Below are 27,420 nucleotides of genomic sequence, written 5' to 3'. Positions count from 1 at the left end.
TTGAAGCAAATAGCATTAGCCTTTATTTTGGCACAAAGCCCTCTAGTTTATATGACTAGGGTGAAATCAATTGGGATATTGGAAGTTGTTTACCTTGCGCCTTAGTACATCCAATAGTGGCACTTAAGGTTGTCATGAGCTTCTTGGCTTATTTTATTACACTGAATGCTCTGTACAAATGCAAGATGTTTTTAAAGTGGGGATAAAATAAGTGATACACATTCATCCTTAGAGTATAAAACCAGAAACACATCGCCAACTTCGTATATTCAAGTATGTAATGTGTTGTGAATACTTTCAGCACAGCAGATACAAGGGTTACCTATAATCAATGTAAAGCTAAATGATGCAGATAGAAACAATGAAATGTAATAAAAAGATGTCAAGGCTAGCTTGCTGACGCCGTCATGTTCATAAGTTTTTTTTAAACGAATATCAACTTAACATGTTCGTTAAAAATATCTAACAGCAAAAACATTCACTACACTTTGGGAATAGACTGTAACTGTGTTGACTCTTGACCCATTGTGACAATATTTCATTATCCGCAACTGTTGCAGAAACTATATATCAACTGATGCAAAGCTTCAGTTGATAACATATAATAGAGGCTTATTTAACAAATAATTTTATGACCAATTGCAAGTCTGAAATCTGAAAAAAAAGAATTTTACTTTGCATCAAAAAAGGTTAAGACTTGAATACATGTCTGTAAACTAGATACGAAGGCAAATAAGATTTTGTTTGCAACCTATTTTCCTTCACTTGATATGTATGGGTACAAACACCATCTGTAAAAAGTTAGAAAAAAATTAAAATAAATTACATTTATAAGAACACTTTCCCTTCAGTTATTTATATAAAATGCCAAAATAGTGTACTATAAACAGAACCTAGAAAGAATATAAAGGCATGAGATAAAGCAGGGCTTCCCTGCTTCTGCATCTGATGTGTCGTCAAATATGACATTGTTATTCAATTCTTATTCACATAAACAAAAAAATAATAATCTTCAATGCATTAGTATACCCAATTAACTGGGACCCATTGCGGCTCAATAAAGAGTTTTTCTATTGCAGTATGTAACTTCTGAAAAGCCTTGTCCAAGTTATCATTGACAATGGTCAAATCAAAGTAGTGGCTGTACGCTCGCTGAATTCGAGCACTTTCATCTACTGTCTTTTTCAAGTCTGTGTCCTGCAAATAAACAAATACATAAATAATTAATGCATCTCCTTTGTAAGATTAATTTTAAGGAAAGCATTAAAATTATGACAAAAGTTGAAGGAAGATATAGAGAAATAAGGCCACAGAAACAAGAAATGCCCCTTCAAGAGGAGAGACTAAAAGGAGTTACAGAAAAAACACAGCCTACAGCTCAATTACCAGAGATGAATAATTTGATAATAATTTGTAGAAAAATAACATTCAGGGACATATTTCTATAGTGTTACTTGATTATTGGTTGAAATAAATGCAAGTAGAGTACTAGCAGCAGTATTTTCTACATTAGTCAAAAAGTGAAAGTATTAACGCCATAAATTGTGGACATTTAAGGAGCCCTTACTGTCAGAAGTTTAGTTGTAATTCCAGCATCAATGACAGCTTTGTGCATGGCACGAAGTGTTTCTAAATCAGGAGCAGCAACAAACACAATGTACGGCATAAATTCGGCTGTCTTCAGTATCTTCAATGCCTGCAAACAAAGCAAATATACCAAAGAAAGCTTTAAAAATAGTAAATATAAACAATAGGACCACACCAAAAGGCATTTCAGAAAAAAATATATTAATATCACCCAAGTCATACAAACTAGAGGGCCTCGTGCCAAATGAGCGCTAATGCAATTTGCTTCAATATCCCTGAACTAGTGAATGGTGGTAAGTGAAGGAATCAATCACAGATATGAATCCTCATTTCTAATGAGTATAAAACAAACAACCGCAGGTGGGTCAGGCAGTATCTGAGAAGGGAAAAGATGTATTCCCATTCTGTGTATACTTGATCTCCCAATCCACCTCATTGCAGCTTTTAACGTTTTGGTATCTGGACTTCCTTTGCAACTGTAATACTATATTCAACATTCTGTTTCCCATCTCTTTTTTACTACCTGTTGTATTCATCTACGTACTCAAATGAAATGATTTGCCTGGATAGCACACAAAAGGTTTTTTTTCCCCCATTGTGAAGTGGTACCTGTGACAATAATAAGCCTATAACAAATGGACAGACAACATGTCGTCAGGACCTTTCTTCAGTCCAAAGAAAGTAAAAAAGTAAAGTATCCTTTATTGTCATTCAGACATTTCAGTCTGAATGAAATGGTATACCTTGCAGTCATAACATAGAAAACAATTAACAAAACACACACTTAACACAGTTTAACATCCACCACAGTGAGTCTACCAGGCACCTCCTCATTGTGATGGAAGGCAAAAGTCTTAAGGTCCTTGTTTCTTCCCTCCTCGTCTCCCTCTGTGTTGAGGCGATCCAGCTTTCGATGTAGGGACCCCGCCGGGTGATAGTAAGTCCAGCGGCCGCATCCGAGCTCCGCAAACGGACTGGTTCAAACTCCGCGGCCCGGGGCGGTCGAAGCTGCCACCCTCCAGTCCAGCGGACAAAGCTGTCGTTGCGGGAACTCCAGAAAACCGGTCACCAACCTGGGACCTGCGAGCTCCCGACGTTGTGGTCTACTGGGCCCGCGGCCGAGCCTCCGAAGCCGGGTCGCCGCCGCTGCAACGCCACCACAGCCCCGAAGTCGGCCAGCTGTGGTGGCGGTTGGAAAGTCCTGGCTCTACCTAAGAAGCCTAGAGGTCGGTTCCAGTTGGAGGCTGCCAGCTCCTTGATAGGCCTCAGCACAGACAAGAAACGGTTGCATCCCCCCCCCCGAAGGAAGAGACTAAAAATAGTTTCTCCCCCTCCCCCACAACTAAAATAAACAAAATAAACTAAACAGGACAAAATAAAACAAAAAAAAGACAAGACGGACTGCAGGTGAGCCGCAGCTGCTTGGGCAGCGGCGCCACTTCCGGAAGGATCCTGACCTTTAATATTGTCTGTAATGGCAAATTTTCAACTTTTCCAGGGTCCTCTTTTCCAGTTGCTAGGTACAGTAGGAGTGATCTTACGCAGACCCACTAGACCAGATCTTCCAGTTTAGTTGGTTGTTTATTGAGGTAGTTGTACAAACAAAGAGATGAACGTACCAGGCTTTCCTAATTCTGCATGCAAGTTGCAGCTGGTTGCTCTGTCCCTGGTCTGGTGAGAACGGTATGCGCTCCCTCTCTGTGCCTTCCCCTTCCTGTCCCCTATGACCTTACATATACGCCACCCTGTGCATCTAATGACCGCCCCCAGTGTCCAAAATAATATTGTAAGATATATTTAAGCAAAATTATGTATGGCACCTACATTGTTACATCACTCCACAGATGCTGTCTGACACAGAGTTCCTCTGGCCCTTTGCATTTTGCTCAAGATTCCAGCATCTGCAGTCCCTTGTGACTCCATTCTAACCAGTAACCACTGCCAACTGGGTGAACAGAGACTTAGGTCAGGTGTGATTTAAGAAGGAACTGCTGATGCTGGAAAATTGAAGGTAGACAAAAGTGCTGGAGAAACTCAGCGGATGAGGCAGCATCAATGGAGCGAAGGAAATAGGCAATGTTTCGGGCCGAAACCCTTCTTCAGACTGATGTAGGGTGGGGGGGGGAGAAGAAAGGAGAAAGGAAGTGGATGAGCCAGAGGGCTGAGAAGGGGAGGAGACAGCATGGAAATTGGAGAAGTCAATGTTTATGCCGCTAGGGTGCAAACTGCCCAAGCGGAATATGAGGTGTTGCTCCTCCAATTTCCGGTGGTGCTCACTCTGGCCATGGAGGAGGCCCAGGACAGAAAGGTCGGATTCGGAATGGGAGGGGGAGTTGAAGTGCTGAGCCACAGGGAGATCAGGTTAGTTAATGCGGACCGAGCGGAGGTGTTCGGCGAAACGATCGCCAAGCCTACGCTTGGTCTCACCGATGTAGATCAGCTGACATCTAGAGCAGCGGATGCAATAGATGAGGTTGGAGGAGATGCAGGTGAACCTCTGTCGCACCTGGAACTACTGCTTGGGTCCTTGAATGGAGTCGAGGGGGGAGGTAAAGCGACAAGTGTAGCATCTCGTGCGGTTGCAAGCATCTCTTGGGGTGGTCAATTCTTCTGGTCAATTCATCCCTTCCCTCCCTCACCACCCCCTACCCGGGCACTTTCACTTGCAACCGCAATAGATGCTACACTTGTCGTGTATTAACTATCATCTGTAGTTCTTTATTTCAACTACAATGATAATATCTCACTCAGTTATATAGCGGACAATCAGCATTAACAGATACCATCCCGTCCCACTATGGTCCATTATAACGAGGGTTTACTATATTATTACCAGGTTCATATTCCTACGTTGCCTTCAACACTCAAGTTTGGCTAATATCATTGCTAATTATGTAATCGTGATCCTTCATGTTATTTCACCTGTGGATTGATATCCAAAATGCACATTCGTCGTGTGTCAACAACTTCATGGATTGAGTCAATCTTGGTCCCATAGAGGTTTCCTTCATACTCCCCATGTTCCAGGTATCTGCTGCCTTTTATGTCCATTTCCATTTCTGCTCTCAATACAAATCTGTAAGCATGTCCGTCCTGTTCATCATCTCTTGGCTTTCTTGAAGTAACTGCGTTGAATACAAATATTAATCAACAAATATTTTAAATCATTTCAGAGGAGAGGTTTTATCAATTTTGCAGAATCTTAGTAATGGTAAAAGCAATCTTCTTTAGAAGTAATAGTCAGAGATAATAAAAACAGACGTCTTGGTCCCAAGTTTGCGTAGACCATCAAACACCCATTAACATTAATCCCACACTAATTCTGTTTCAATATCTCCAAGTTCTTAACAAGTATCTTTAGTTGTAGAATAGTCAGAAAGTGGTGAATCTGCGGAATTCATTTCCACAGACAGTTGTGGAGGCCAAGTCATTGGGTATATTTACGGCAGAGATTGACAGGTTCTTGATTAGTAAGGGTGTCAAGGGTTATGGGGTGAAAGCAGAATGGGGTTGAGAGGGAAAGGAAGAGCAGCCATGATTAAATGGCGGAATAGACTCAATGGACCGAATGGCCTAATTCTGCTCCCATGACATGAATATTTTCAACAGTAGATGACCCGAAACACTTGCATGATTTTGCCAGAGGCAGAACAAAAGCTAAAATTGCTTCAATTATTTTAATAAGCATACAATCATAAATCCTCAGTTTCATGTTTTTAGTCTGAAATATTCTTGTACGTGAGGAATGTGTGAAGTTCTTTCACTTACTGAAATGGTGGTGTTTAGCTGACCTCACTATTTCTCCCTGTCTAACACCCAGCTAAACATCCAAGGTTCTCATCTGCCCAGACTTTGAATTATTAATTTGCTTTCTCCACTTTTCTTCCGCCCTCTCATCTCCATTATACAGCAACAATACATTCAGCTCACTCTTTGCCATCTCTACCCTGCCTGCAATAACATGTTAATTCCTTTCCTCCACCTAACTATGAGAATAACTGAAACCACCATATTTACCTTCTGCCATGATGTCTGCAACCTTGACACTGATTTCAAGCCCCATTCTAGCCAATATCCTCGGCTGAATGTTTTCCATATTTCTGTATCAGGAAGACCAACCACTTTTACCTCCACTAACAATGTGTTCCCTTCGTCTCATCCCTTCTACTGAAGTTTTCGCCTGCTTTATCACCCCTAGACTCGCTTACTCCTCTACCAGCTATTCTTCCTACACCTCTCATCAAATCTCTGATCAGGTTTATTCTAACCTACATTGTCTCAGTCCAGTGACTCTGATGCAAGATCATCTGCAATTTTAAATTCCTTCCAAACCTCATGAGTCCTCGTGTCTGCAATATTTTTCAGAAGGACCTGAAGAAGGGTCTCGACCGGAAACGTCACCTATTCCTTTTCCCCAGAGATGCTGTCTGACCTGCTGAGTTACTCCCCCTTTTTATGTCTATCTTCAGTTTAAACTACCATTTGCAGTTCCTTCCAACACGTTCCCTGATAAACGTACCAACCCCTTCCCCATTGGCTGTCTACTTTATCTGCTTACTCCTCCGGGCCCGTCTTTTGTGATTACATTTCAGTACATTACAATTGCAGACAGTGGAGACTTCCCACAGTTATGATAACATTATCCTGAAGAGTTATAATTTTTTTTTTGTGATAATTTAACACTGATTTTGTCTAATCTGGCGTCATTAATAATAATAATAATAATACATTTTATTTGTATAGCGCTTTTCAAGGACTCAAAGTCGCTTTACATGGTGAGTCAAGAACAAAACAAAATAGAGCAGTAAGACAGAGATGCAAAGGGGAGGGGGACATGGGACTAAGGGTATGCAGAGGTGAAGAGATGGGTCTTGAGGCGGGACTGGAAGATGGTGATGGGCATTGGGGAATGTTTAACTGCAGAGTCTGCACCGGAGAGGAAGAAAGCACATTTACACTTACAAAATCTTTGAAAATAATACATTCATATTTGCGACTATTGATTTCTATCAATTTACTTGTTTCTAAAAGTCCGGTCAACTATGAAGTGAACATTAAAACATGAAAATTTTAATTTATTGAAAAATTACTAAATATGACAAATTTCTGTTTTACCTTTTTTTATATAAATAAGCTGCAGGATCACAGTGATGGGAAATTGATGCAATATAAAAAACATTCACATTCCCAAAGAAAAATCAAAGCCTGCAGTTGTAAAACAAAACTTACATGGGACTGTTGTTCCAAACCGTATGGGGTTCATTACGATGAGCCTGTTTTTTAAACTCCGTCGGCCCACGCCCTGAGCTCCGATCAACACCAGAGTCTTCCTCTGAAAAGGAGGCATCCTGGCTACTTCCTCATAAATCATGATTTCATGACGATCAAATTCTTGATGTTAACCAGCAAAAACAAACAAAAAGTAATGTTCTTCACAATCTGCAATTCTAGCAACGTGGAGGACATACTCAATTATAAATTAAAATCAAAAAGCTACATTATACAATTAAAATCACTGATTATAGTTAAGAACTATAATTAGCAAGCTCTTGGTATCAATATCAGCTGCTACAAACAAAAGATTGAATAAAATTACTCAACGTATTAATTTCTCATTAATCCTTACGTTATTTGTATATCATACTCCAGGTCTAACATTTGCCTAACACAATGAAGCAAAGTAGGTCAATGCAACCTTTAATAACAAAACCTCATTTTTCCACTGGGCACTTTGCAGCTTTTCAGACTCAATATTTGAGTTACTTGATACCAGTTAATACATCCACTGTTCCGATTAACAACGCCTCAAGATTGCCCTTTATTCTTCAACCTTATTTCTCCCATTTATAGCCTCTTTTATCTGGCACTATCTTGTTCAATCTCTCTCATCTTCCACCTTTTCATTTCACTTTACCCATTAGATTTTTCACAAAGAGGTAATCTGATTCTTTATATCAATGCTATCTGTGTGACCCAGCTGTGAACAACCTGTCTGTGATACAATGAGATATTTGGAGGTAATGAAAGGTCAATAAAAAATTATTGAAAACTTTAACTACCGGTAACCACTTAAGGGCCAGAGCCTAATGCCCCTGTCCCACTTAGGAAACCTGAACGGAAACCTCTGGTGACCTCGTGCCCCACCCAAGCTTTCCACGAGTCGCCAGAGGTTTTGGTCACTCGCCTGGAAAGCCTCGACCGAAGCGTGAGCTGCATCTACTGACCAAAGATCCTACAGGATCTTTGCTTCCGACCGCGCACACACACATAAACACATCGTGAAGGTGGGGGCCAGGGACAGCGGAGGAGCGCTGTCTGCTCGATGAAGAGGAAGGTAAGCGGCTGCCACAGAGCACAGTAAGTCCTTTAGAGAGCGCGGGAGGGAGGGAGAGAGGGGAGATAAGGACAGAGAAGGGGAGAGATAAGGGGAAGAGAAGGGGGGAGAGATAAGGGGGAGAGAGAAGGGGGGGGGAAGGAGGAGTGGAGACAGTTTTAAGAAGTTTAATAAAGTTAGCGGGCATTTTACCTTCCGGCGGATCTTCCAGGTCCTGAAAAACAAAGATCCTACAGGATCTTTGCTGAAAACTCCAATGAGCCAATCGTAATGGCCGGTCAGCGAAGGAGATTGCCTTCGACTGCCTGTGAGGAAATGGCGACCCCACTCCACTGGCTTAGATCAAACGGCAACCTATTTTTAGTCGAGGCCGGTTTTGATTTTGTTGCAATAATCGCAGGAACATAGGAGAAGCCTCGACTACACGGAAACCACTTTCGACCACAAGGTCACCAGAGGTTTCCGTTCAGGTTTCCTAAGTGGGACAGGGGCATAAGAGTACAGAAACAGGCCTTTGGCCCAACGCATCCATGCCAACCAAGTTGCCTAACCAAACTCCACTTGCCTGTACCTGAACCATCTATATATATATTATTAAAACTCTGTTTGTTTGGTTGCATGCTTGTGTGTGTGTATGTGCGTGATATCCCAAAACCCCGTCAAAACGGTACACGATAGCGCTACAATCTTTGGCCCACCTTACTCACCATTGTCCAGGGATGTAAATGAAACAAGTTTCGTTCAGATTTATGTTATATTTTACGTTATTGACATTTAAAACGTTACAAAAATCACCTTTCAAACCACTTTTCCACTTGCCCTGCCTGTCAGCCGCGTTCGACGTCACAATGATGTCACAATGGGATCACGAATCTCATTTACATTTTTTTTAAATCGCGATTTAAAAAAAATCCAGTTTTAATCAAGTTCTTCCGTTTTCATTAACAGCTAACATTGTGTTTAGGTTATTTTAAAGATGGGGGAGGTGAGGAGAGAGGGGTTATGGAAGGAGTGACTGAGGGTAGGGGAAAGGAGAGGGAGGAGAGGTGAGGGAGGGAGTGGGGGAGGGGAGGAGAGGGGAAAGAAGAGGGAGGCTGAAGAGGAGGGGGAGGGAGTGCTGGGGGATCAAGTCAAGTCAAGTATCAAGTATCCTTTATGGTCATTCAGAATTTTCAGTCTGAACGAAATTTCGTGCCTTGCAGTCATAACATAGAATAAAATAACAAAACACACAATGAATACAGATTAACATCCACCACGTGAATCCACCAGGCCCTCCTCACTGTGATGGAAGGCAAAAGTCAAAGTCCTTGTCTCTTCCCTCCTTGTTCTCCCTCTGCATTGAGGCGATCCAGGCTTCCAATGTTGTGACTCCGCCGGGTGATGCTAAGTCTCACGGCTGAAACCGAGCTCCGCCAACGGGACGGTTCAAACTCTGCGGCCCGGGGCGGTCGAAGCTGCCACCCCCCAGTCCAGCGGACAAAGCTGTTGTTGCGGGAGCTCCGGAAAAACAAGTCACCAACCTGTGACCTGCGAGCTCCCGACGATGTCGTCCACTGGGCCCGCGGCCGAGCCTCCGAATTCGGGTCGCCGCCGCCGCAACATCATCACAGCCCTGAAGTCGGCCAGTTGGTAAGTCCTGGCTGGCTCTACCTCCGGAGCCTCGAGGTCGGTCCCAGTTGGAGGCCGCCAGCTCCGCCATTAGGCCTCAGCGCAGACGGAAACGGGGGATACGACAAGAAAAGGTCGCATCCCCCCTGAAGGAAGACTAAAACTGTTTCTCCCACCCCCCCCCCCCACACACATACACAACTAAAATAAAACTGAAACAAACTGACAACGGGACGAGAAAGCAAAAAAAAAGAAAAAACAAACGGACTGCAGGCGAGCCGCAGCTGCTAGGGCAGCGCCGCCACTTCCGGGTAATGAGGGTGAATGGAGGAGGATAGGGGTAGGAAGAAGGATGGCGAGGCATAGTTGATGGAGGGTTGCCATGACTCGCGTCACAACGGGGATAGAAACATAGAAAATAGGTGCAGGAGGAGGCCATTCGGCCCTTCGAGCCAGCACCGCCATTCATTGTGGTCATGGTTGATCGTCCCCTATCAATAACCCATGCCTGCCTTCTCCCCATATCCCTTGATACCACTAGTCCCTAGAGCTCTATCTAACTCTCTCTTAAATCCATCCAGTGATTTGGTCTCCACTGCCCTCTGTGGCAGGGAATTCCATAAATTCACAACTCTCTGCGTGAAAAAGTTTTTTCTCACCTCAGTCTTAAATGGCCTCCCCTTTATTCTAAGACTGTGGCCCCTGGTTCTGTACTCGCCCAACATTGGGAACATTTTTCCTGCATCTAGCTTGTCCAGTCCTTTTATAATTTTATGTTTCTATAAGATCTCCCCTCATCCTTCTAAACTCCAGTGAATACAAGCCTAGTCTTTTCAATCTTTCCTCATATGACAGTCCCGCCATCCCAGGGATCAATCTCGTGAACCTACGCTGCACTGGCTCAATCACAAGGATGTCCTTCCTCAAATTATGAGACCAAAACTGTATGCAATACTCCAGATGTGGTCTTACCAGAGCCCTATACAACTGCAGAAGAACCTCTCTACTCCTATACTGAAATCCTCTTGTTATGAAGGCCAACATTCCATTAGCTTTCTTCACTGCCTGCTGTACCTGCACGCCAACTTTCAGTGACTGGTGTACAAGGACACCCAGGTCTCGCTGTACCTCCCCCTTACCTAAGCTAACCCCATTCAGATAATAATCTGCCCCCTTGTTTTTGCCACCAAAGTGGATAACCTCACATTTATCTATATTATACTGCATCTGCCACGCATCTGCCCACTCACTCAACCTGTCCAGGTCACCCTGCAACCTCCTAACATCCTCTTCACAGTTCACACTGCCACCCAACTTTGTGTCATCCGCAAACTTGCTAATGTAGCTAATTCCCTCTTCCAAATCATTAATATATATGGTAACCAGTTGTGGCCCCAACACCGAGCCTTGCGGCACTCCACTCGCCACTGCCTGCCATTCTGAAAAGGGCCCGTTCACTCCTACTCTTTGCTTCCTGCATGCGCAGATTGTTCTCTCCGTAAAAATAAACAATAAAAATAAAGACAGTAACAATTTAATTTGCCCAAGGCTTCCAAGTCTCCTTTATTCTGAATTACTGAATGAGTGGGTTGTGAAGGGTGATGGCAGGTGGAGAGATGGTGGGAAAAACGGGAGTACAGGGAAAAGTTGAATCAGTTGTCATCTTATTGAATGACAACACTTGTTCAAGGGACAATTTGGGGGACAGTTCCTTTCACAGCGTGTGGAGAGTCTGTGCCAGGGGTAAAGTTGCGGGGAGGGCAGGAGTGTTGAGAAGGAGGGGGTCAGGGATAATGCCAGTAACTCACTCACCGCTGCCGCAGCTCTCCGGGCACCACCGCATTGTAGCCGGGGATAGAAGCGGCTCGAAGAGCTGCGAGCGACCGCCGGGAGCCGACAGCAGAACAGGCCGCCACTTCAGCGCCTTCTGCCGGCCCGCTCATCTCTGGCAGTGCTCTCCGTCTGAACACCTCTCACCTGCCGCTCGCTCATGTCAGCGGCTTTCTGCAAATCCTTAAATTCCCACAGCCGAGTAACCTCAACCTCAACCTGACATGAGTGAGGCCAGCGAGCGGCAGGAGAGAGGTTTTTAGACGGCGAGCTGCCAGAGGTGAGCGGGTGCCGGCTGAAGGAGCCAAGGTGGCGGCTGGTTCTGCTGTCCGGCCCGGCGGCCGCTCACAGCCACTCGAGCTACTTCTCCCCCCGGCCTCAATGCGGTGGCATTGCACGCCTCCGTGCAAGGAGCGTCGCAAGTGGCATAATCCCGACCCCTCCTTCACAACATTCGTGCCCTCCCCGCAACCTTACCCCGGGCCAGACTCCCCAAACGCTGTGATAGGAGCTCTCCCCCCACCCACACCCCGGGAAATACGGTATTTAAAAACATAAACACAAAATGTACTTACCACATTATTGGTACACAAACTCCATTCTTCTCTCTTTGTTTCCTAAGATACTTAAAATAATGCCAATCCATATTTGAAAACCCCACCAAGAAACTAGCGCTGCGCATGCACAGTGCTGCAAAGGCAGAATTTCTGCTGCCTTCAGCACCCTTGAAATTGACGGCTCGAAGCAGCACTGACGGCACGTGGGCTGCACAGACCTTCAAGGGTTACAAGCGCTGCGGATGAAAGGCTCGGAGAATTATACCTACCTAAGAGATCGATCTCTTAGATAGGCATAATTCTCCCATGCCTTTATTATTTATATTTAGTTATTACCATTTTATAATTTTAGTCAGGGCAAGCAGTGCCTATCTTGCCCACCCTGACGGCACGTGTCTGTTCTACACGCACCTCCCACTAGGTGAAAAAGATGCATTTTAAAAGGTCCCTTTTAAAACTTTCCCCTTGTTCCTTAAGTTTATACCCTCCAGGTAACTAACGTACAAACACAAACACCCAACAGGATTTGCACCCATTTCTTCTCTTCCACCTACCGTATATTCCTTACTCCGGCTTCACAATTCGCACATCTTCTATTCTTATTTCCTTATCTCACACTTCTTGTCTCTGGCCTTTATCCATTTGCCACTCAAAGCCCCCTCACCTGTATCCACCTGTTACTTGACAGGCTTCGATCTGCCCCCACCTCTATACCAGTTTTCACTTGCCTACCAAAATCAGTTTGAGGAAGAGTCCCAACACAAAACGTCACCTTCCCCCTATCTCCCCACCCGCAGAGCTACTCCAGCAGTATGTGTCTTTTTTAGTAAACCAACATCTGCAGTTCCTTGTGTCTTCAAGTGCCTCAACTTGCCTGCTGTGGATAGTCCATGTCTTTAAAGCACATAGGAGAGCAGAGGTCACTGCCACCTGGTACACTATGAGTTCAGAAGTCTTGATGTTCAAATAGCTTTTCCTCAATTGGCCATGGGCTGTACTGGCATATTGAAGGCGGTGAGGGATTTCATCAATGATATCTGCCTTTGCCAAACGGTGGTTGAATGGTAAAAGGAGTGGTCCACATTTTCCAGGGTCTTGCCAAGTTATTGGGAGAAAGCAGTATTATTCAGCAATGGCAGTTTGATAGAAGACCTTTGTCTTGCAAGAGTTAAGTGTATGGCCCATCCTCCTGTACACTTCAGCGAACAAGTCAACAATTGTGTGGAGCTCTTCTTCACCGAGATTGGCTTTATTTTAGGCTTGCTGGTTAATATCATAGCTTGCATTATACCAAATGTTTTTTTTAAATTTTATTTTATCATTTTTTTAATTTTAAATTTAAATGCAAAGTGGTGCTGAATTTCTGTGGTTAGCTGAATTTGAGGAGGATGTTCCACAGTCCCTTCTGCTTAATGGAGTCAAAGGTTTTAGTGAACCAATAAAGAACATGTATAGTGGCTAGTGCCACCCCCTGTACTTTCCTTGGATTTGTCACACATTAAACACCTTGCCTAAAATGGGTGGGCTCCACATTGCCTTACAGTTGAACCTCCTATGTGCTTTACTGATATGTATTCTGCACCACCTGAGCACATTGAACATCAAGTACAAAAGCAAACTTACAAGTTTTGGTGTCTTAGATGTGTCTGTTCTAGATTTATCGTTGCACTCCAATAAACATTTTTGTGTGCTGAAAGACGCACAATACATAATCATGAGACCGCATCATGAAGTGCTTTTTTTGCATTTTATTTTGATAACATGTACTTTGCAAATGTGCTTCTTCGATCTCTTTGGAACTGTACTGAGAAAATGTTGTTAATCAATTGCCAAAGACCTGAACTAATGTATAAGTAAGACACATTCAAGTATCACTGTGGTCGTTAGGGTATTTGGTTGTAGTTAACAAAATCAGAATCACACAGCACAGAAATAGGCCCTTCAACACACCAGATCTTAAATAAAAATTAGGATACAAAAGGCTTGTTTCAGTACATTAAAACTGATGAATGCAATGTCTTAAAAAGACCCTTCTCGAATTTCATTGGGGATGGTACATTGTCACCCTTATCCAATCTGACCTGCTTTTAACTTCAGTCCTATGGTCTAAGTCCCATCTTTCAACTCACTTAATGTAATTAACTGCTACAAATAAGAAGATACCAATAACAGCTGTATGGGAACATCATAGACTTCAGTGGTTCAAGATGTCCTGCCACCATTCATCCTAAACAAAAATAGTGGGCAATAATTATTTTATTCAAATTTCAGGATATGGGTATACAGAAGGCAATCATTGCCCATGTGTAATTGCCTGAGGTGAAGGTGCATCCACCATGCCACTGGGTAAGGAATCCTGGATTTAGAAATAGTACGTCCAAGTGATGATGGTGTGAAACAGAAAGAAATTAGGTGGTAGAAGAAATAATAACTTTCCTTAAATAAGGGGAACTAAACTCTACATGTGGCTTCACTAGTATTTTGTACAATTATTGTAAGACTTCCCAACTTGCGCGACCTAACCCGATTTAATTAAAAGCCAGCATTCCACTTGCTTTCCTGATGACCTGCTGCACCTGGCTGCTAGCTTCAAGTTTTGCATACAAGGATCCCAAATCCCTTTGTGCTGTAATTTTCAGCAGTATTCTCGATTTAAATAATAAACATTTATATCATTCTTCTGTCCAAAGCACGGCACTTCACATTTTGCTGCACTTGGCAAATTTTGCCTCATTCACTTAACACATTAATATCTCCCAGTGAACTGACTGCATCCTGCTCACAGTTCGTCTTTCCACCTACTTCCATGGAAATTGCAAATATAGTTCTAGTTCATTCACTTCCTTCCTCTAAAGTGTTACATTCTGCAAACATATATGGTGCCAGCACTGACCCTTGTGGCACCTCACTGGATGCCAACCTGAAAATCAACCTCTTGTCCCGACTCATTGCATCCTACAAGTCAGCCAATCCTCTCTAGGATAATACATATAACCTTCATCTATTTACCTGCATTTTTTGTCGTGAGATACATCATTTTTTTCTTCTTTTTACCAGATATTATTCCACACAATGGTCCTGGTAAAAGATTGAACCAGAATGAGATAATGAATGAATTTCTATTATATCCACGAGCGTTCAGAAACACTTCATATCAACCTCACAAAACATTGAATAGCTCACCAGATGACCGTGAAAGATCCCAGTCTCGTTTAACAAAGGCTTTTCTCTTTTCTTCTAACATCTGGCTGGGAATTAGGCCCGCACTCCCTCCTCCCTTCATATGGAAAGCCTGAAATGAAACACAACTGCTCCAATTATTTTGTGCAAGTCGTAGCATTACTAGTCAGAGAGTCGCACAGCACCCATTATCACACTCAGTTAAACTAATCACATTTTTTGTTCTTCCCACATTCCAACCAATTCTCTCCAGATTTTACCACACACGCACATTAAGAGCAATTTACACGGAGAGAAAAGGGAGGAAATACATGCAGTCACAGGGAGAACATGCTAATTTTTCACTGGCAGCATTGGAGGCTGAGACTGAATTCAGGTCACTGGAGCTGCGAGGCCATGGCTCTTCAGGCTGCATGCTGTGCTATGATGCTGGGCCACTGTGATGCCCACAGTGTTCACATTAACTTACAACAGGGTAATACTCTTGATCTTTCCAAGCACATCCTTACTGCATAATGGTGCTGGAGCCAAGGAGCATGTGCCGAAAAGGTTTTTGTTTAAAGTTTGAAAGAGGATAATTAATCCTGGAAAGACGGAAAATGCTGGAGTAACTCAGCGGGTGAGGCAGTATCTCTGGAGAAAATGGTTAGGATCCTGAATTACAAATGCAATTCTAAGCATGGCTGTTTCACCTGTGCTCTTAATTGCTACAGATAGTCCATTGACAATCCCAGTCAGTATATATTGTAGTGGTTCTTAGTTCTATTGAATTTATGTTTTTTATTATCGTGTTTCAAGTAACTCGGTACATTTTATGTGGAGAATTAATAGAAAATTAAATGTTTGGTTCAATGCTTTAGAATTAGATTTTTTTTTTTAATTCCTCTACCGCAGCGAAGTAAAATTTGAGCCAACCTGCCACCAGTTGAGATCTTCTCGATTCACAACTTGAAGGATGTCTCCTCTGGAAAACTTCAATCCTGCATCTTTGCATGGGATCAAGCTGTCATTGGCTGGATTGTAATCAATATGGCATTTCACAAAGACCTGCAAGGGATTGTGATAAGATTATATTCTAACACGATGCAAACTTTAGTTCCACAAAACTGTTGAGTCAAACTATATCCTAGGGTTTCTGAAGGAATCATTAAGAACAGAGAATGCTGGGAGTACTCAGTTGGTCAGACAGTACCCGTGGAGACAGAATCAATACTGATAGCTTTCATTAGAAAGGTGAAAATTAGTAATTAAACAGGGTTTAAATTGCAGAGAATGGAGATGTGGTGCGAACGACAGGAAAGTCAACAATAGCTGAGACAGACTACTTTTTTTAAATGATTTATTTTGGAATCTCTCAATCTTCTAAATTCCAGAGTTGCCAGCAAGGCCACTTTTTGTCAATCCCCAATTCTTCATGAGGTGGTGGTGGTGATCTTTAATTACTGCTTAATTATGTTTTCCATGTCTAAAGATTGAATATCACAGTACTAAAACAGAATGATAGTGGATTCATAAAAGTTAAAGCACACCAATGAAGAGGGTCTCACCAAATAAACTAGAGATACTAAAAAATGATGGAGCAAGGATCCTAAAGTCAGATCCTACAGTCAGAGAGCTACATTGGATTAAATTACCAAGTTCATTACCAAGAGCAAAATCATGAATAATGCCGCTTCCAGCTACCGATGCAAACTGATTTTCATATAGTTCTGGATCAACATCAATACGCAAACTCTTCTTTATTGTGCATGGTTCCCTCTAAATATTTGTGCTTTTGCAGATTCTCCTCTCACTAGTCTACCTGTCACATTTTTCAGGGTCAGTTGGACTGGTCACAGGCAACAATGGATGTGGAACCAGGCTTGATGGTAGCAGGTATCCATCCAACACACCACGTAGAATGAGCATATATATTTGCTTAGACTAGGGTGGTTGCAGACTCCTAATCACTGGTGTTCTATTGGGTTTGCCGGTACAGGGAAGAGGAATGTAGGACTGAGCTGAATCTGGACCCGAGTATAATTATCTATCTAATAAACAAACTTCAAGAACTACTCTATTAAAAGGTGACATAAACACAACTATAAACTGCAAGAAAATCATTCCATATTTAATAAAATAATTTTTTACTAGGTTTATTACTAAGGATATTTAAAGTACACAATCACAATCATGTGATGACATGGTGAATGAAACCAGTGAATATTCTGGACCAGAAAAACATCAATGGCAACAAAGATAAAAACAAATACCTGCCAAGGAACAGAGAACCCAGCCACAAACCATGAGCATTACCTGAAGTCTTGGTGTTGACACCATTTTCTCCAGTAGTACAAACATTCAACATTAATTAGTGAATGAGTACAAAAAAGTTGCCAGAATCAAACATGGTGTTCAAAAGATTATTCTGAGTACAATTTTTATGATGTAACTAAGCACAAATTCTAATGATCAAAAACAAATCATTTGCTAGAGAATAATATGTTAAATCCTTCCAAGTGTTCACAGTTATTTTTATACTATCAAGCAACATCACTTACCTGCAAGGGCAAAGGAGTTTCTTTGTAGCTGGGCAAAATTTTAAACGAAATTCCACCACTGCAATCCATCAACATTTCTTGCAGTACTTTTGGGTCAGACCCAACTTCAGTTCCATTGACTTCCTTAATGATATCCCCCGCATGGAGAAGACCTTGCCGGTCAATCATGCCACCATGAAGAATCCTTGCAATTACCAACTCGCCATTCTCCACCCTAAAGGTAACACCCTACAAAATGAATAAAATTATTGTAGTTGATTAGATGCCTTTGCTTACTCAGCACAAATGCATCCATCAAGGAAAAGGAATTGTGGACAAAAAATATTTGCAAAATGTATCACTGAAATATGAAGATACTGTACAATAGTAGTGCAAAGATTTTTTCTTTCAGTATATATCTGAAAATAATTATTTTTCTACAATGATTACTCATGGAATCAAAGTCTATTCATACCAATCCTTTAACAACATCAAGACTGAAACGGGACAAAACAGAGGCAAACTCAAAAATGTATTGTGTCGTGATATCTTTTTCCCCTCCATTTTTCTGGCAGCCACATCAGGAGAGTGGAGAATTGCATTGCATCAGAGACCAGAATAATCCCCATTAAAATTAAAACATATAAAATAAATTACTATAGTACCAAATAAAAACACTCCTTTCCATTCAATAAAAATCTGTGTCTTTTTCAAAAAATAATCTATAACTTATTCTCCTCATTCTTTACTGATTTTTTTTTATAAATTAGAAACAGAACAGGAAAATAAAAAAATCACTTTCCCTTCAACAACTTCTAAAGAAAAGTTCCTTTTAAATTGGTATTACTTTAATTTTAAAGTATGCCAGGGTGTTTACATTCTAAAGAACATATCTGGACCCAAAATTTTAAACTGTCTCCTCATATCTGTCTCTTCCTGATGGCTTGTGGTCATCAAGAAGCAATCAAGAGAAATCAGAATGTCGATACCACACAATTCACAGCTGATTTAATAAGCGAGTTCGGTATTCCAAAAAATGCAAGGTCATGGGATTTGTCAAAGTTCATTAGAGAAAGAAAAAGCGAACGGGGGTGCCAGGTAGCGGGAGAGCGGGGGATGTAACAACGAGAGAGGGGGCAGATGCGAGTGGGAGACAGGGGGAGAGACTGGACCGGCGGAGAGATGGTGCGAGGTGGGGGGGGGGGAAGAAGGGGGGTGAAAGATGTGCGTGTTTGTGTTTTGCTCACAAAAGTGTTTAGTTTAACATTCCGCGGGGAGTGCCGGGGTTTGCACGTTGGTTGCAGAGGTGGGCAATGTCCCCCAGTCCCTCCCTCCAGTCCGGGGGTGGGGGGATGGAAGGATTGTCCTTGCGCTGGGGATTTCTTGCGGAGATGGGTTGGCTGGGACCTGCAGTGAAACCGCGATAGCGAGTTCCTCTCTCCCCATCTTTCCCCTGCCTTTACCTGCGGACAGGTAGGAAATGCAGATGCTGGTTTACACCGAAGGTAGACACAACGTGCTGGAGTAACTCAGCGGGACAGGCAGCATCTTTGGAGAAAAGGAATAGATGATGTTTCGGGTCGAGACCCTTCTCCAGAGATGTTGCTGACCCGCTGAGTTACTGCAGCATTTTGTGTGTATCCCCGTTGATGACTGGTGCTCGGCTTTCAGCGGCACCGAGGGGGTTAACCAACAGCCACTGGATAAGGCAAGAGGCGCAGTTGACGGTTCCCGGCCCGTCGGGGAACGGGTTCCTCGGGAGTTGGAGCAGAGTTGAGCTGGAGATGCGCTTCTTCTACGCACTGGCTGTAAGCCTGGGGCCGCCACTGTTCCGGGCCGGTGTCCCATCAGTCCAGGGTCACCCCGGACATCTCCGGCCACTCGGGAGGGGACGGTAGTGAGACTCTGCGCACAAATCTGCCCCCTGGGGTTATGCAGGAGAGGGGTGCGTGGTTCTCCCCTGTATAACCCGGGAGGGCAGCCCGAGTGAGAATGGAACCCATACACCCAGGCTAAGGGGGACTGGACCGTCATTCATTAGATTGTCGTCACTGCTGAGAATTCTGCATGGACCAGTGAAAAAGGGAGAACTAGTGTCGCTAACTCCAGTAGCAATTCAACAGTGCTTGCAGCGCCGGAGACCCAGTGCGATCCTGACTACGGATGAAACACGGGTCTGTATACACGCAGGAATTCAGCTGCTGATGTTTGTCTCCAGTGACCTATGACCTGGGCATGCGCAGTCGGGATACCGAACTCACTTATTGATCACAACCAGAGAAGTAGAGATTGCACTTAAACCACATCTATGCTAATTAAGATTAACAGGTATTTATAATTATCTAACAAGTTTGAAGGGAAATGGTTATCGCAGCCAAATCCTTGTAGTTTTGTTTTATACAGATGACATTTAGATTGAAAGGAGGAGGGAAAATAATGAACATAGCCCTTCAAAATGATTTCCCTTTAACTAAGTTGGCTTTGCCAGCGATGCTTCAAGCCAAGCATCAAATGTTCCAGATTATAGTTCTTCAAGCTTTATGTTCACTGGCTTTCCCAATTCAAATCCAGTATACGTTGGAAGAGCTGCCAGACCCAATGCAACTGAAGTAATTACATCTTCACAAATATTCTAAATACATAGACAGCAAACAGTCAACTATCATATCTCACCAAAAAAAGGCTTACCAAGGGCTCACTGGCTTTCTTCTGAATTCCAATTATGCGAACAGCATCACCGGATGCCGTCTGGCCACTGAAGGCATCATTTAGCAGACTGGGGCTTGAGGGTGGCGTTTCATAACACTTTGATGCGACCAAATCATGGGCTTCCAAAAGTGACTGGAAACATTTACAGAAAACCTTAATGCAAGGCGGTCTCAAAAACATTTCCATGTTTCAACTTCATTCTCAATGGTGCAATGATGCTTCATTTGGTACTTAATGGTACATTCTGTGATCATACCCAACATCAATGGATAACACTGCCTCAATTATTCAACAAAAGCTTGCTCAAATATTGGACACCAGATGCTGTGTTTAAACATATACTTCTTCCTCCTTACAGTCTGACTAATCCCTTTCATCACCACACTTCTTTCAAATCTTTTCCACCAGACCCTGAACTGATCCACTTTGTGAGATAACAACTGGTGCTAATTGTCAGATGACCAGAACTGGTAATTTCAGTATATTCTTTAAAAAAAATCATAATTAAAGGCTCTATGTACAGGCCACATACACCACATATAAATTGCTTCAAAGACGGGCACTCCAGGAACATTACCCTATTTATAGCTAGTCATGACTCAGAAATATAGGCAAGATGAAGGTTCAAGTTGAGACATGAGCTGCCTGATGCATGCAGTAAATCAACAAACAGATGGAGTGAGCTGGCCAGTCACCCACCCACACCCACTGTGCAAATAGTCATCAGTTTTGACGCACCATTGTCTAGAAAACATGACCTGCATCAAGCAAGGGGCCTACTGCCTAGAGTATTGGGCACTTTCAAAATGAGGCCGCACTTATGGTCAAGGTTAACAGGATAAAGAGATACATTTTATGATTACTACAGCCTTTGGTGCTGAAACAATCCAAAATGAACTCTCCATAGGGTTGTTTTATTCACCGCAGCGACAGTCTGTTCTACAAATAGCATCGTCAGAGGGCAGCAGATGGGTAAATTTAATGTAGTAACTACTCTTGGGTTTTTCCAAAGAGAATAACCGTCCAGTTTTATGATTTGCAAAAGGCTGGTGATACAACTAACTGCAGTCCAAACAGTCAGAATACAAGAAGCAGAATGGATAGGCAGCCGGTGATGATACGCATGGTGTCGTTGAGGATGGTGTCTATCTTGCTAGTACAGCGGCGCTGTACACAAGTGGAAGAGCACTGGTTCGGAGAGTAGATGTCCTAGTGCCCCATGACGATCCAGCCAAGCAACGCAGGAAGTTGTTCCGCGCCGAGACTTTCTCACAGAAAACTTCAAGGTTATCATACTGCTAAAGCAACAAAGGAGCTTTTCAAAGCTCAAAAATGGTAAATCCTTGAATGGCCAAGTCAATCACCTGATTTGAACCCAATTGAGCATGCCTTTTATATGCTGAAGAAAAAACTGAAGGGGACTAGCCCCCAAAACAAGCATAAGCTAAAGGTGGCTGCAATACAGGCCTGGCAGAGCATCACCAGAGAAGACACCCAGCAACTGATGATGTTGATGAATCGCAGACTTCAAGCAGTCATTGCATGCAAAGGATAAGCAACAAAATACTAAACATGACTACTTTCATTAACATTACATTGCTGTGTCCCAAACATTTTGGTGCCCTGAAATGGGGAGACTACATATAAACACTGCTGTAATTTCTACATGGTGAATCCAAAATGTATAAAAATAGCCTTTAATAAAATCTGGCAATGTGCACTTTAACCACATGTGATTTTTTTTCTATTACAAATCTCAAATTGTGGAGTACAGAGGCAAATAAATAAATGATGGGTCTTTGTCCCAAACATTATGGAGGGCACTGTGACTGCAAAAGAGGAGAAAACTATGGGTTATAATGGAATTGCTCAGATTGAAAGATGGTTAAATGGTGTTCCACAAAGATTAATTCTGGTAGCATCGATTGAAGCAAAGATACAGCAGGATATGGATCAGTCACAGGTATGGGCTGAGATATGGCAGATGGTGTTTAATCCAGGCTATTGTAAGGTGCTGCATTTTGAGAGGTCAAATGCAAAGGGAAAGTATACAACTAATGGCAGGATCCTTAATGCATTGATGTACAGAGGGATCTTGCAGCCCACGTCCATAGCTCCATGAAAGTAGCAACACAGGTAGAATGGTAAAGCACACATATGGTAAGCTTGCCTTCATCGGTCGGGGCACTGAGTATAAAAGTGAGGACATCAAGTAGCAGCTTTATAGAACTTGGATTCGGCACATTTCGGAAAATCGAGTGCAGTTCTGGTGACTGCATACAGGAATGATGTAGAGGCTTTGGAGAGGTGCAGAAGAGGGTTACCAGGATGCTTCTGGATCAGAGGCTATTAGTTATAATTATAAGGAGAGGTTGGACTAACATGGATTGTTTTCTCTGGAGTTTTGGAAGCTGATGGGAGATTTGGTGGAAGTTTATTAAATGATAAGAGACCTAGATAGGGTAGAAAATCTGAATAATTTTCCCCGAGTATAAATATTAAATACTAGACTGCATAGCTTTAATGTGAGAAAGGGCAAGTTTAAAGATGATGTGCAAGGCAAGTTTTTTTCCCCCCCATACAGAGGTGCATCCCTGTAACACACTGCCAGCTGTGGTAGAGAAAGCACATACAACTGTGGTGTTTAAATAGGCACGTTTATATGCAGGACATGGAGGGATATGGATCATGTGCAGGCAGAAGTGATTAGTTTAATTTGATATGTTTTGACACAGACATCATGGGACAAATGGGCCTGTTCCTACACTGCACTGTTCTTTATGTTGTGTGTTTACTGTTTAATTAATGGTTTTGGATGCGAGGATCGTAATTGCAACTCCTATTTAGGAGTAATCAGTTCTAGTCTCAAAAATGAAAAACAGATTGACTGGTAGAGTGCAAAACACAGAGAGTTGTGAATCTGTGGAATTCTCTGCCACTGAAGGCAGTGGAGGCCAATTCACTGGATGTTTTCAAGAGAGTTAGATATAGCTCGTAGGGCTAACAGAATCAAGGGATATGGGGAGAAAGCAGGAACGGGGCTGATTTTGGATGATCATCCATGATCATATTGAATGGCGGTGCTGGCTCGAAGGGCTGAATGGCCTACTCTGCACCTATTTTCTATGTTTCTATGTTTCAAAGCATTTTACAGCTCAAAGTTAATGTGATTTGAATGAAGGAAACATGGCAGCCAATGTGGACATAGAAACACAACTCCAGAAGAAGTGTACATGGCCAAAATCTTTTTATGACCTGTTGACAGGACGATAAATATTGACCAGAATGCACCTTTCTGAAATAGTGTAATGGGCATTTCTGCATCCAATTGACAGAGAAAGCTCAGATCAACGTCTGTTCCAGCACACAAGGGTGGATATAAATACCAATGTAGATCCTGTGAGCCAAACGATCTATGCTGTAAATATTATATTAAGAATATGCAAATAAACACATGCCAAGACCAAAGAGGAAATATTAGGAAGAGTGATCAGAAGCTTCATCTTGGAAGGAAAAAGAGGTTGAGAGAAAGGAAAAAAAGTTAGAAGAGGCAAGAGAACTCCCAAAAGAGGGACAAATGATGGGTGTGTTGTGGGAGCTATCTGGTTATTGGCATTAAAATAAACATCTCCAGGAAAAGGAGAACCAAGTACATAATCCCAAATATTGGCGAGATGCCAATCAGTGTGTTTCCAAGTCATGAATTAGAGCATGGAACAGCACAGGAACAGGCTCGCTGGTCATGATATCTGTTCATGACTGCAATGCAAAATTAAACTAATCCCATCTGCTTGCATTTGGACTACACCCTTCCATTTCCCGCCTATCTAAATACTTCTTAAACAATAATATTTAGTTTAGTTAGTTTAGAGATACAGCACGAAAACAGGCCCTTTGGCCCATCGCCGACCAGCGATCCCCGCACATTAACATAAACCTACACCCACTAGGAACAATTTTTACATTTACCAAGCCAATTAACTTACAAACCTGTACGTCTTTGAAATGTGGGAAGATAACCTTTGTGAGATCTTTGAGAAAACCCACGCGGGTCACGGGGAGAACGTAGAAACTCCGTACAGACAGCACTCGTAGTCAGAATCAAACTCGGGTCTCTGCCGCTGCACTCGCTGTAAGGCAGCAGCTCTACCGCTACGCCACCGTGACTGCCCAAATAATATCCACTTCCGCTTCCACCTCCATTAGCAGTCTTCTAGAAAAAAACTTGCCTCAAATCTCTTTTACACTTTCCCGCACTCATCTTAAAAGCTATACCCTCTACTATTTGACATTTCTACCCTGGGGAAAATAAAAACTGTATCTACCCTATCTATTCCTTTCAAAATTTTATATATTTCCATCAAGTTGCCCCTCTGCCACTAATGTTCCAGAAAAAAAACAGTCCAAATTTCTTCGACTTCTCATAGCTAATATTCTCTGATCCAGGCAACATCCTGGTAAAACTCTTCTGCACCCGCTCCAAAGCCTCCACATCCTTCCTATAATGTGGCAGGCAGAACTGCATACAATACATCAAATGTGAACTAACATCAAAAGTTTTATATTGTTGCACCTTAACTATATTTATACTCAAAGCCCTACCAATGAAGTCAGGCATGCTATTGGCTTCTTTACCACTCTATCCACTTGTGTTGTTACTTTCAGAGAGCAATGGACTTGCATTCCAAGATCCATCTGTATATCAGAGCTATTAATGATCCTGTGGGGTGGAAGATTGCAACCTTCCTGTTTCGACGAATGCAATCAACCCGGCGTGCACAATCAAATAAGATCAAATAAAACAAGTTGTCCTACAACTTTAGGCTGTGCACGCCATATGCAAGAAGAAGAAGATTGATCCTGTCATTTACTGTACACTTTCCTCATACATTTGGCCTCCCAATGTGTAACACCTCACACTTGTCCGGATTAAATTCCATCTGTCAATTCAACGCCATATTTCCGAGTGATTTATGGGTGTACTTTGATAATGTTCCTCATTATCCACAATGCAAATTCTCGTGTCGTCTGCAAACTTACTATTCAGCCAAACCTACATTTTCATCCAATTATCATATCATTTAAATATCATTCTTTTCCAAACGTCCGTAAGGCTTTCAGAACAGCAAACAAAGATGGGTACCAAACAAAGAGCGGCAGCAAAAGCAGCAGACTGAAAAGGACATCGAGACCAAGATAATTATGGAGCTCATGGCTCTGCTCAACAGAAAGCTCGAGGTATAGAGAGGAAACAAGTACATGGAAACATAACTTTTTAAAGCATTAGCGAACTGGTTTTGAGAGAATTTGAACAAATGCAAAGGATATATTTTAAACCTAAAAATATATATTTTTTAAACATTATTAACATCAGAATATACGAGTCAGCACACTCCTGCCAGGCTCTTGATACCCCAATGGTTTTCAAAATAATGGTATAATGCCTAAAAATGTATCTCACTATTACAGCATTTATTAAACGCTGCAAGCACAGAATTAACCCAAATTCAAATTAAAATATCTCAATTGCCTGCTAAACTCAAGGATTATGTCCATTAGAAAATTGGGATGTAAACCCTTGACATCATTGTAATTTGGTTGGCAATGTTTCAGAAATACCTACCATGCTAAATGCAATAGCAATTCACAGCGTGGAGCTAAACTGCCATTTATTAAAAGGCATTTGTCAAAAATGACAATATTAGGAACTGATATCACAAGGAAGGCATTCTGATACTCCCCATCTCCCACACCCAGAAATACATATCCCACACCCAGAAATCCAATTGAAAATATCCAATTTGGGCCATTAACTATCTTACAAATCATTCACACAATAACATTTCAACAGGTATCATTGAGTCTGCATGGAAGCTTAACATACAATTTAAAAACTAAGCTGTAGCTCAATAAAACAATTTTGTTTAAAACTTTCCTGACGCTCTATGAGGCACCGAGGAAGATAAATGACATTACACTACTAAAAGCTTCAATGCAAATGTCTTATTAATTAGTAATTGAAAACAAAAATAAAACCTGCAGATCACAGAAATCAGAAAGAAAAACAGGAAGTTCTGGAAATAGTCAGTAGCAAAAGAATCATTAGCCTGAAATATTACGTCAATCTTTCTTTCCACAGATGCTGTCCGCCACGTGAATGTGCAGCTTCAACAACATTCAGGAAGCTCAGCACCATCCAGGACAAAGCGACCCACTTGACAATCCCTCACCCACCATCCAAAACATTCATTCCTTCGAACTATCCACTATAGTTACTCGCCAATGGTACTGATTGACCTCCCAAAACTAAGGATGAAGAGTGCTTGTGGCACATGTGAACACCAGCTCCTGCATGCTCCTCTCCCAGTCCCATACCACCCTGACTGGGAAGCCAGAGATAATTTAATTGTTCCGTTTTCAGTACGTATAACAATTAAACACTCCCAACTCTTGAAGGAGAATGCTTCTCCTTCATCTTTCAGCTGTAAATACTGAAATTCCCAATAAAAAGGCAATGTGGGAGCACCTTCACCAAAGGAATGCAACCGTTCACCACCACATCCTCAAGGGCAATTTAATATGAGCAATAATTGTTGGCTTTGGCAGTGGTGCCCAGATCCAAAATGATGAATATGTTTACAAAAATAATTTCAGTCGATGCCGATAAAAACACCCCAACAATGGTTAAGACAAAAATATCCAACCAAATGTTGCTTCTCTCCGACATTGATTGGTGTCATTCCGAAATAAAATTAATTCGGCAATCTGCTGACTCATTTTTATTTCATGCAAGTTCCAAACTGAAAGAAATAAACACAGAAAAGGTAACAAAAGAACAGAAAAAAAAGAATGAACATAGTTTAAAAGGAATTACCTTTAAATATTAATTGTTCGATCAACAGAATACATAAAATAATACAAAACCGTGGCAGAAATTTTTTAATTGTTTTATTTTATAAATATTTAGTGCCATTAGTAGCATTATATATGTATTCTAGAAAAACAGATACTTGTAAACGAATAGCATATTTAGTTTTCTAGTAATAAGCCTTTCACCTGAAGATTTGTTCCCATCTGTAATACTGTTGTTTTT

General features: G+C 42.1%; 1 protein-coding gene across 3 annotated transcripts in view; it reads right to left on the bottom strand.

The window, feature by feature from the left end:
- The window catches only part of pals2 (protein associated with LIN7 2, MAGUK family member), a 107,280-nt gene continuing 79,860 nt past the window's right edge, over positions 1-27,420 (bottom strand). For all 3 annotated transcript variants that reach the window (XM_033046564.1, XM_033046546.1, XM_033046554.1), the window contains exons 5-13: positions 20,307-20,459; positions 17,640-17,867; positions 16,015-16,146; positions 15,103-15,211; positions 14,929-14,997; positions 6,817-6,978; positions 4,510-4,712; positions 1,568-1,696; positions 1-1,197 (exon numbers count right to left, since the gene is read on the bottom strand). In XM_033046564.1, coding sequence (XP_032902455.1) covers positions 1,021-1,197; positions 1,568-1,696; positions 4,510-4,712; positions 6,817-6,978; positions 14,929-14,997; positions 15,103-15,211; positions 16,015-16,146; positions 17,640-17,867; positions 20,307-20,459 — 1,362 coding nt within the window. In that variant the 3' untranslated portion in view covers positions 1-1,020. The remainder of the gene's footprint in view (positions 1,198-1,567; positions 1,697-4,509; positions 4,713-6,816; positions 6,979-14,928; positions 14,998-15,102; positions 15,212-16,014; positions 16,147-17,639; positions 17,868-20,306; positions 20,460-27,420) is intronic.

Source organism: Amblyraja radiata, chromosome 2 (genome assembly GCF_010909765.2).
Source record: "Amblyraja radiata isolate CabotCenter1 chromosome 2, sAmbRad1.1.pri, whole genome shotgun sequence".
NCBI classification, from domain to species: Eukaryota; Metazoa; Chordata; class Chondrichthyes; order Rajiformes; family Rajidae; genus Amblyraja; species Amblyraja radiata.
This window is presented reverse-complemented; position numbering and strand designations above follow the sequence as displayed.